Source organism: Branchiostoma lanceolatum, chromosome 1 (assembly GCF_035083965.1).
Source record: "Branchiostoma lanceolatum isolate klBraLanc5 chromosome 1, klBraLanc5.hap2, whole genome shotgun sequence".
NCBI classification, from domain to species: domain Eukaryota; kingdom Metazoa; phylum Chordata; class Leptocardii; order Amphioxiformes; family Branchiostomatidae; genus Branchiostoma; species Branchiostoma lanceolatum.
This window is the reverse complement of record NC_089722.1, coordinates 36,450,476-36,461,023: the sequence shown is the minus strand read 5'-3', so window position 1 is coordinate 36,461,023 and position 10,548 is coordinate 36,450,476. Positions and strand designations below refer to the sequence as shown.

The following is a 10,548-nucleotide window of genomic DNA, read 5'->3' as shown; positions in this document are numbered from 1 at the left end:
GGCATTCTTAAGGGAGTGCCATACTTAAAAAATAAAGCAAGAAACATAACTTCATGAGAGATGCAACAGCTCGGTCCTAATCTTATTTTTACTTGCTTTAATGTTTGTTTGTTTATTTATTCATTTATTTAGGGATGAACTTTTGCAAATAGTATTGACAACAAAAGAAACACGAAAAATCAAGACAATTTCCTCTTTCATTTTCTACATTCAGGAATGCAAAACGCAGAACAAACAACAATTTCAATTCCGCACATCGTAGCAAAATCGCGTTTTTTTTTTTAAATCGGGTTCTGCTTTCGTACTTAAAATGAAACTTACATGTTAATTATTCAGCTATGTATTGATTTTGTAATCATCAAAGAAGCTTATTACGAATTTTAGGTAATATTCCATGTTTTTTGTTATCAAATTTGAGCTAAATTTTTCACATGTTGTTAGATTGCTTCCTCCATCAACAATGCGCAGCAGCAAGCTAACATCTTACACCCAAAGCCGAAGACAAGTTCCGGGTTTTTAAGATTATTTCTTACACGACCGTAGTCCTTTTTATATCGGCCACACGCCTGTTTATGATTTTCAAAGGTGTTGGCATTTGTTGTAGGGCCCATCGTAAGCGTAAGAAGCATCCTTGGCATCGCAGTATTCAGGCAAGGCCCTTTTCGTTGACACAACTCTCCAGGAATCCCCACTGTACGGCGATAGAACATGGTCCTACGTACACAAAGACAGTAAAATTAATTTATCTTATAATTGTAGATGAACATTTTTCGAATCGAAAAACATTTTTTTGAAACATTCCATATGATGTTATAATCAATAGATGCTTCAATCTTATACCATTATACTATTAAGAAATTAGTTGAAAATACAAATCATCAAAAGAAGTATAGTCAATGTTAAAAAAGCTAGGTACATTTAACTCCGTTTTGAACATTAAGTTTCCCCTTCAGGAGCGAATAAGCATGCACATGAATTTTGCTGATAGATCGATGTAAACTTACAGGTTTTGTTTTTGGCCTATTTGTTTTAGGTCTTCTGTGAGTCTCCATGTGGATCTGTTTGCGATGTGTCTCCTCATCTTTGCAATGGCACTTCCTTCTGTCCACTGAGGCATATGTAGGGGTCTGCAAAACCGGGTCTGGATAAGGCCATTATTCATGTGTTAGAAATTTTGCGTCCGTGAGTTAGCACACACACACACAAAAACACGCACACACATAACCACACACACACATACACACACACACGCACACACACACACATACACACACACACACACACACACATACACAAGAACACACACACATACATAAACATACCCACACAAATGCACACATAAACGAACACTGGAATTGAGTTTGAGAAAGGCAATAAACAACAATTTTGCTGTTCAGCAAAGCTTCTAAAGCAAATGATACTTACTAGGGTAATTTACTCCGATGGCATAGAGATCTTTTCCCCCTTTGGTAGGGGGGCGTGGCTTCATCGTGCCTCTAAAATTCTCCAGCTCCACCATTGATGTGTCCTTAGGATGAGTTGGAGGGAGAGGTTTGGTTCCATTGGATATCGGCATGTCTTCTGTTATTCAGGGAAAAAGGACAAGAAAAGATTTCTAACTATTGTAAAACCGTTGCCAAAAACTTGCTGTCCGGTAACTTTAGGGATATTATTAACATGTCAATTCATAATTAAAAACAAAGTAAAAACAAAAAGCAATTAAATGTAAGAAAACTATTAACATTAAAGTGATCCTTGCGCAAACGGCGCGAACAATTTCAGTACACTGTCGGTCTGTGATCCCAAGTTACAGCACTTGATATGTGTGGATCCCCACTACAGTACTAAATGGGTTGTCATTAATTTGTTAGCATGGACAAAAAGACTAACTCGTACGTGTGTTTGTCTTGCGGCATCTACAGTTCCTTCTCCTGGCTATGCAGATCCCTGCCACAACTGTTAGAATAATGGATACAGCCAGAACCCCAGTAACCATGGCGATGATGAACACAGGAGGGCCTGTACCGTATATAACATCGAAATGTTAATAATCTATTTTCTTTCAAAGATCCGAAATCACAAACAAATACGCCAGATTAAAGAGAGCAATGATAAATTAGGTTTGTCATCTGGTATAAAGGCCACTTTACGCATTAGAAATGGCATTTCTGTACTAAAATGATTCCAGTGGGAGTTTAAACGACTCATGGCGACTGCCAAAAATCTAAGACACGATACGCTGTTACGAGCCTAGTACCTGAAATACGATCTGACGTCATATCAGTAAAGTCTATTTTAGAAGCCCAAAATGACGAAAACGTCTACCTTCAACGACTATCGTGAAATCTCTGCTATCTTCCCCGAACATATTTGCAGCCTTGCAACTGTACTCCCCGGCATTGCTGGTACCAACAGAATCGATCACCAGTATACTGTCAGTCCCCATGGTAGTTGTACGTTGTCTAATGCTCACACCACTGACTCGATTTTTACGTAAAGTAGTCTGTAGACCACGTTCGTTTCTCCAGTACCAGGATATGCTGCTGAGTGGCGGGTCGGCATTCACCTCACACAGCAGAGTAACCGAGCTTCCCTGGGATGTTCGTATTGTCTCCGGGTCGCCGCGGATGTCTGGTCTGCCTTTGGTGCACGATATACACGAGAAGGGAATACAGTTTCAGGATCGTTGTAAAAGTGAACATTCTTTCAGGGATTATTTTCAAGGAATTTAGAGTACACTATAGTCAAGAGTTGGATCGACCAATACAATTTCATGACTACGCTTATACCTTATTTATCGTAGAACAATACATTCTTGTGTTTTATGCTGTGGTTATACATACGCATAACTCTAAACTAAAACCCTCAAACTCCCCAACATATTTGTGCTTCTAAAATAACCAAACGAGATCCAAACGGACCTCATTTTGCTTTTGTTCAGTAATTTTTTCTTTCTTTTTTATTATTTTACATTTACAACAACCATAAGATTTAGGACAGGTTTATTGACAAAGTCACGGAAAGATTTTTTCGGATCAAAATGTTAACTTGGAACTTACGCCTAGGGTCCAAACGGATCATGCTGTGAGTGTTTGAGGGATGCTTCTTATCAATGGATGGTGATTTGAACATACCAATTACATTAATAGCAGCCTGCCTCGCAGCAGTAGGAAAGCCCACGCTCTCTGCCACGCATTCATAATTCCCTTCTGTCTGGTAATCGGACTTGGAAAATCTTTAGGGAAAAAGAGCAAAAAAGTTAATTAGCTTGAAACTATGACATCCACGGGTGTTACGTAGACGTTGTCAAGAATACTAATAAAGTCGAGATTAACATTACTATCGTATTGCAAGCATTCAGGATGGTTTCAATACAGTCAAAGTCCTTTTTTTATCAAAATTGCCTTTAAAATATTCTTTATTCTGTTCTTATATTCTATGATTCTTTGGGAACTCGAAAGTGCGTAGAAGTTAAAGGTGATTTACGTAATATTAAAAAACCGTAAAAGGTGATTTTCCTTTCATAAAAGTAAGAGAGAGAGAGAGAGAGAGAGAGAGAGAGAGAGAGAGAGAGAGAGAGAGAGAGAGAGAGAGAGAGAGGGAGAGAGAGGGAGAGAGAGAGAGAGAGATTTGTATGTACATATAATAAGCGTATGTAAATACCTCAAAGGGTTGTTGAAGTACAGGTTAGTGTTCGCCCTTCGCCATCTTATCTTGGGTTTGGGATTCCCGTCTGCCTTACATTCCAGTGAGTAGTCCGTGTTGCCAAACAACACGTCCACCTTGTCAAACTGTGTCTGTATAGTCGGAGGAACTGAAACAAGATGATACACACATGTATGATAACCTCTGTTAGTCTGTTTAAGTATTTCATTCAGAATTACAATATCTCACAGATATCTGTTATATCGTTACTGTAATTCTGAATGAAATACTAACAGACTAACAGAGGTTATCATTGTACAGAGGTGTACAAGTACTGATACTTTGATTTGTAAGTAGCATATGGAAATGTTACAGATTTCTATAATTTCATTAAAATCAAAAAACAGAAACAATAAAGCATATGGCTTTAAAAAATGAGTAAAACTTAAACATATCTTTGTAATTTGTATGTATTTATCCATTCATAAATGCTTAATTCATAAAGTATTCTGATAAGTCCTACATAAAACATCCAGCAATATTGTAGCGAAGGCATCTGGCTGGATCCCGTTGTCCGCTCGGCACTGGTACCTCCCCGTGTGTTCTCTCGATACGACTGGTAAGATGAAGGACCGGTGTCTGGAAAAATCAGGTCATGTCAATCAAATATCCGTGAATACAACACTAGGTGCTCTGATCTAAACATGATAGTTACGAGTTTCATTAATTACAAACAAATGAAATCTAAAACACAGCAGTGAATTAAGATTCTAATCAAAAAGCTTCTTGCACTGATACCTATGTCTTACCTTGTAATTGCGGAGGGGGGGATTTAAAAAAAGCAAAGAATAAGAGGTTAAGAATAGCTACCTACATAGTAAAAATGTTGCTCATCTTCTGTCTCACATTCTGTCACTTTGATATTGCAATAATTAAGAACACGCGCCATGACAATCAAATACAACAACCAAAAAAATACCTTCCTTTTCACAGAGATAACAACGACTGGCAAGACTCACTACAAATATAAATCCTTTAAATTACTACTCGTAGCTAGAGGGATAAACAAGAAAAAAACTAACGAGGCGTCCTTAGTTTAATTAAGTCCGTTACCTTTCTGCGCCATCCGTAGGCAGATGTCCGTCCAATCTCCTCCACATTACCGCTGCCTGCGGGTTGCTGTCTACAGAGCAGCTGAGATTAGTGAATGTCCCCTCCTTCACACTGACTACGCGCTTAACGGCAGAAACTGCTGGTGGATCTGTATAATTTACACCACGTTTAAGGTTAGACACCACATTGCGATAAGTAGTTAATTAGTTGTTGTCTTTAATTCGCTGCGAAATCGCAGTTTCACCCCATCCAACGGATACATCTTTGAGACAAATCTGGCGGTATGGGGTTCAGAAGGACCTCATTCTGTTTTGCTCATAAATGAATTTCTGGTGCTTTTCTTTTTGTAATTAGCATACATGTATCTATAAAGTATATTTTGAATAAATTTGATGTCAATAATCGATGTTCATTATAATAACGTAGTCATAAAATGAGGAGAACCCGAATTTTGCTTTAAAAAAACATATAACTTAACTATAGTTGGTAAGGCACTCAATTTCTCTAGACGGTGATCTCGCTGTGATCTGGATGCGACAGGGACGTAATGATTGGAATATCATTCAAAAAATGAAATCATATCTTAAAAGATACGAAATCATACAAGACCTACAAAGATTTGTTCTTTTATGTATGGATTTCGTTGAGTGATTTGTCAAAACCATCTATCGCTGGGCGGTCACGGCGCCGTCACGAGGTCGGTCACTTAGTCGCCGTCCAGGTGGAATGGGGATGTAAATGAAGTGATACAAGGCAGTAAGGACAAAACAACGGTATCATTGGTAAAGCAGCTCACATTGTACATTCAACACGACGGATGCAACCCCGGGCTCAACTAGGTCCGGGAAACCTTGGTCGGCCTTACAGGTCACGTTCATCCCGTTGTCCCATTTAGTCAGAACAGGGATCATTAAAACACTCTGCCCATCCAACGTCTTTCTCCCCCTGTTCCATCCGTGTACCGGCTGCCGAATAAGGCGAGTCCCATTGTACCAGGTCAGTTTGGGGACAGGTCGTCCACCGGCGGAACGGCAAATGACCCGTAGAGTTTGACCTACTGTTGGTGGGTCACTTTTTATGATGATCTCTGGTCGCTTGACTGGAGGTACTGGATGGAGATATAAAATGTAAGGTTATTGTTTACACTTCCCAGATATTTTCATTAAGATTTTTTACAAGAGTTTACTAACATGTAAAGAAAGTTAAGGCATTAGTGAGTAAGTGATAGTGAGCACGTATGCTAATTACTATCGTAATCGTATCGAAGTAAATTGTGGCAGTTAAGGTAAAATGCTTATTTCTCCAGGAACCATTTCTCTATTGGTCCCCTCGATGTATACAAATAATTATTGTACGGAATGGTTGATTAAAATTGATTAAATCTAGCTTTCTTGGGGCTATAAGTAGGGGTGCATGTAAATAAGATGAATCCCCTTTGGTATTGTTTCATTTATGAAACATTACATTTTGTAATGCGTTTATCTAAATACAATAGATCTATCTGGCATACTTGGCATTCATGAAATATTACAATTGTTGAAGGCGTGCTTTCTAACATAATGAATACTTGTGGCATATTTGACATGACATATTTATGACATGTCACAATTGATATTTACCTACGACCGTAAGCCTTGCGTCTGCAGCGTTCTCGGCATAGAACGTGCTGCATCGATAAATCCCGTCATCCTCGTGTTGCGCATCCCGGATTTCCAGATTAAATTCCCCAGCGTCAGCGTTAGAATCGACAACAGCATATCTGCATACAGTAATAAGGCATTTAAAAATGAATATATATTTAATAATCTTACATCCAGATCATTGATTTGTGAAGCGATGTACATTATATTTTTGAAACATCACACCCTTACATTTAATAAATAACCAACCACTTGGTAAGGAAAATGAATGCATGAAAAAAAATCGGCTAATTTTAGGTCAAAATAGATTACCATTAGTTCGTAAATGATTGAAGTAGATCGAATATAATGTACATGTATACGTAATTAGTAATTCACTTAGTGATATTCATATGATGGAGTTTTAATTTTAGATAGTTATGATAAATGAATATTCCACTCTAAATGTAGTGAAACTGAATGATCATGAAGCTGTTCGTTATTTTATACTTCGTACTATTTGTATACTTACTTTGCTCCTAGACATTAGATATAAGTCAACGAAGTTGGCACAAGATTTAGCACAAGAAGAAACCATTCAGAAATTGATCATGATAGACATAGATAGATATAGATAGATAGATAGATAGATAGATAGATATAGATAGATAAAATGTGAGCACAACAAAAGAGTGTAGATTTTATGAAATGTCCCCGCTCACCTTGTGTAACGTGAATGCACGTTTCTGGCCGCAGAAATATGCTGGAACTCTGGAGGTCCGAACCAGTTAACAACATCGTCCGTTCTTAAGTTGTAAAATGAACATCTCAGCGTGACAGTCTGACCCAGCAGAGCTGCTGTGGGCTGGGGTCTGGTCCTGTAGACTGCCGCATCAACTGTAGGAATTGTAAATGAAGTAAATAAAACGTTCTGTCGAAAGCTGTAACGTAAGTCCTTCTGAATGGAGTTTAAAATGTAAACGCCAACACAATAAATTGGACTTACCCAAATTTTCGACTGATCAGCTACAGTCTTTGTCAAGGAGTGTAACGTAAGTGGTTGACACATATAATGATGACTACTTTTAAATACGTTTCAAATATACATGTATATAAAGAAATGCAGTTTTATAAATCTAAATATTCAAAGTATTCTTCATGTCAAAATTGCTATGCAATCCGATTCGTTATAGCTATTGATAACATATAATGCAGAGAAATAACACGCTTTAGATTGAAAATAATCAGTGCAATAGGATACTAAAATGTCATCTGTGCACCCTACTATCCAGATAAGTACAAACAGTGCAATGCTACTAAACAATTGGATATGCCATTCTGAGTCAAAATTTATAACCCCGTACCCTTAAGTCACCATGTCTACAACAACTTAACAGATCATCGCCTACCATCGGTAGTGTCTGCTATCGATTTTTCAACCTCCAGCAATAAACTAAAATCCCGTTAGCAGCCTTTTCAGCCTCACAATGTTGTATCAAGGGACAAAGGCCTTTATTGGAGTCAAGAACAGAAGGGTTTATCGGAGTTTGCTCTCCTACCCCTAGGGTAAGGGTAAAGTGGTCGATTTCATCTCTGATTAGGATCTGCCAATCTCAATCACATGATCACGTCTCATCAATAACAACAAAGCAAATTAATCCCTGCAGGTTATTCAGGTCGTTAGACCTATACTGGCGAGATTCGATAAAAAGAGTTCAATCAGATAGTCCAGATGCCATATAAACGACTTTTCTTCCCATTCCATATCTGTGGCTTTCTCTTCATGAGCAAGGATGCAAATGTTTACAGGGTCTACCGAGAAAAAGCTAAAACCTGTAATGACTTTCTATATGGGCAGATATTTGCAGAGTACATGCAATAGTAAATTGGCAATCTTTTATGTCAGAAAAGCTGCATATTTTAAAGGTCGATCGGTAAAACCATCAGTGGGTAAGAAAAGACTATTATGTGGTAGTATCCCCGTTGTGGCCGTGCACAATCTCATTAAGAAGTCAGATCAAGTAGATACGGACGTCACTGCTCGTTTGTCTTTAAAGGCCAACGCTATCGTTTACAATCCGTGTCTTAAGTGTAGAGCTGGAGGAAATGCACCCCTAGTAACTGACAACCACCAACTGATAATGCTTGCCTTTGGTGTACAGCAATTATTTGATATCATTGTCCCGACAGACTGACTGACAGAGAGAGATAATTGTAGAGATGCTCATATACGAATTCAATGAGAGAAGCAATACAACCAATTCACAATTTACATGGGTTGGCATTATAATACATTATCTGAAGGCAATATAATGAAATATAGATACAATTTTGGTCATGCAATCAATTTGAAAGTTCATAATTTATCTTCGGTATATGGAAACATCTGTATATTAAATGACACGGGTAAGTGCATGCGACCAATGGGGATCGTTACAAATTCCTACGTTGAGGAAGAATACCATATATTCAATTAACTACAATACTACACACAATGTAATTTTAAAGGCATCAGCGTGTATCTTACAAACATCGAATCGATACCAATCGTGATAGCCTTCGACTTAAGACTAATTTATTTATTTATTAATAGGGAAAAACGGACCCCAAAAGCTAACCATATATTCTATTTAGACACTGTCGTTTCCTAAATCTAATTCAAAGTTGTACAGTGCTTCCTTATGCATTAAATCAAACAAAATTAGATAAACTTTGTGAAAATAATTAATTTTCATCAACAGCTGCTGACAAATATTTTGTATACATCTTATTTTGAAACTTTTCATTTTTGCTCAACAACTTATTTTTGAAAGAAATTTACTGTTATTGGGTTTCGTTCTGTGCGCAAGAACTTGAATTGCACCCCAGTGGCGCCAAACCCCCAACTGTGACATTGTGCAGCGTCCCTACCGGCCTTTGTGGTCAATAATTCGCACTGCTTTATAATACCATGACCTAGAGGTCCGGGTGATAAATGGATAGCTCCTAGAATCAAGGTCAGCCACATAAACCGTTAATACGTTGCCATGTCTCTATGCGTATTATCATTATTGACTAGCAAGCCCTGTTGCATCAGTGTAATTTCACATTACAAAAATAAATCACCGCACGTGGATTTCTGTCCTGATATTATATATAATAATGCAAGCAATTCTGCCGACACACGAACCCTCGCCAAAGCAAGTAAGTTACATTTACCGTTAAGCAAATGTAGTAATCTCCCTGTATATTGCGATAATCCATGGAAATGGATGTATACACGTTGGCTTGTAAACAGAAATACATGTGGAAGATAAAAAACCTAGGCCGATTCAGTTCAGTGGGTATTTTTTTCAGCAATTTGTAGGGAAAAAATCGATGACAAAACAATAGTCAATTCGTACTAAATACGATAGCATACATCTCTAGCATACCCATTGCGTTTTGTGTGATTGTTGATAGTTGATTAAAGACTATTTCTTGATCATTGCTTGTAAAAATAAAAATCAATATTGAAACCGCATTTGAATGTAGCAGACTACAAAATTACATTGATGCAAGTGAATCTGGCAAAGGGACTGTTTTTTCATATATATTCAAATTCCAGTTGTCAAAGGAAATACCCGCTAATTAATCTTACGATGCTATATCCGCAAGGTAAAATAGTACTGCCACTAATGTCTGTGAAGCAAATGATATTTTGGAGCGTTAAAGTCATAGATCGAATGGTAAATATGCACTAAAGGCCTACATGCAATTCCAGCTAGCCAAGATGGCAAATTGAGGCCCATGTAAGGTCCAGTAGCAATCATGTAACTCACGCAAGAGCTGGCTAAAAAGAAGCCAGATATTATTCCTCAAAACATTATCTTCTGTTAGTCGATGGATAACACCGTTACAATATTCCATATGTCCATTTCATTCAATTTGTTTTCAAAAATCGCTCTAAGGCAGGAGAACAGATAATTTGTTTAATCTGTTGCACATAGCCACTTTGCAAATCGTAAATCAAGGACAGTGAATGCTGATGCGAACCCCCTGAAGAGTCTGTTGCTAACAAGCCTCGAATCAAGCTATCTCTCTGCCCCATCGTTCTTCAAATGGATGACCATCTCTTTGACGAAATGCACTACGTGACTTGTGGACGAAATTGGAGAGCAGTAAAGCGCGACGTTTTGCTATCTAGTTGCTA

The 10,548-nt window shown here is 37.9% G+C and overlaps 1 protein-coding gene across 2 annotated transcripts in view; it reads right to left on the bottom strand.

The window, feature by feature from the left end:
* Positions 1–396: 396 nt before the first annotated feature.
* LOC136421432 (kin of IRRE-like protein 3) overlaps positions 397–10,548 on the bottom strand; it is a 35,735-nt gene continuing 25,583 nt past the window's right edge. Inside the window, exons 2-13 of one of the 2 annotated variants that reach the window (XM_066408733.1) lie at positions 7,100–7,274; positions 6,378–6,517; positions 5,555–5,866; positions 4,759–4,906; positions 4,169–4,284; positions 3,664–3,814; positions 3,135–3,235; positions 2,326–2,640; positions 1,897–2,019; positions 1,426–1,581; positions 1,005–1,141; positions 397–714 (exon numbers count right to left, since the gene is read on the bottom strand). In XM_066408733.1, coding sequence (XP_066264830.1) covers positions 580–714; positions 1,005–1,141; positions 1,426–1,581; positions 1,897–2,019; positions 2,326–2,640; positions 3,135–3,235; positions 3,664–3,814; positions 4,169–4,284; positions 4,759–4,906; positions 5,555–5,866; positions 6,378–6,517; positions 7,100–7,274 — 2,009 coding nt within the window. In that variant the 3' untranslated portion in view covers positions 397–579. The remainder of the gene's footprint in view (positions 715–1,004; positions 1,142–1,425; positions 1,582–1,896; positions 2,020–2,325; positions 2,641–3,134; positions 3,236–3,663; positions 3,815–4,168; positions 4,285–4,758; positions 4,907–5,554; positions 5,867–6,377; positions 6,518–7,099; positions 7,275–10,548) is intronic. The other variant, XM_066408742.1, reaches the window with a different exon arrangement.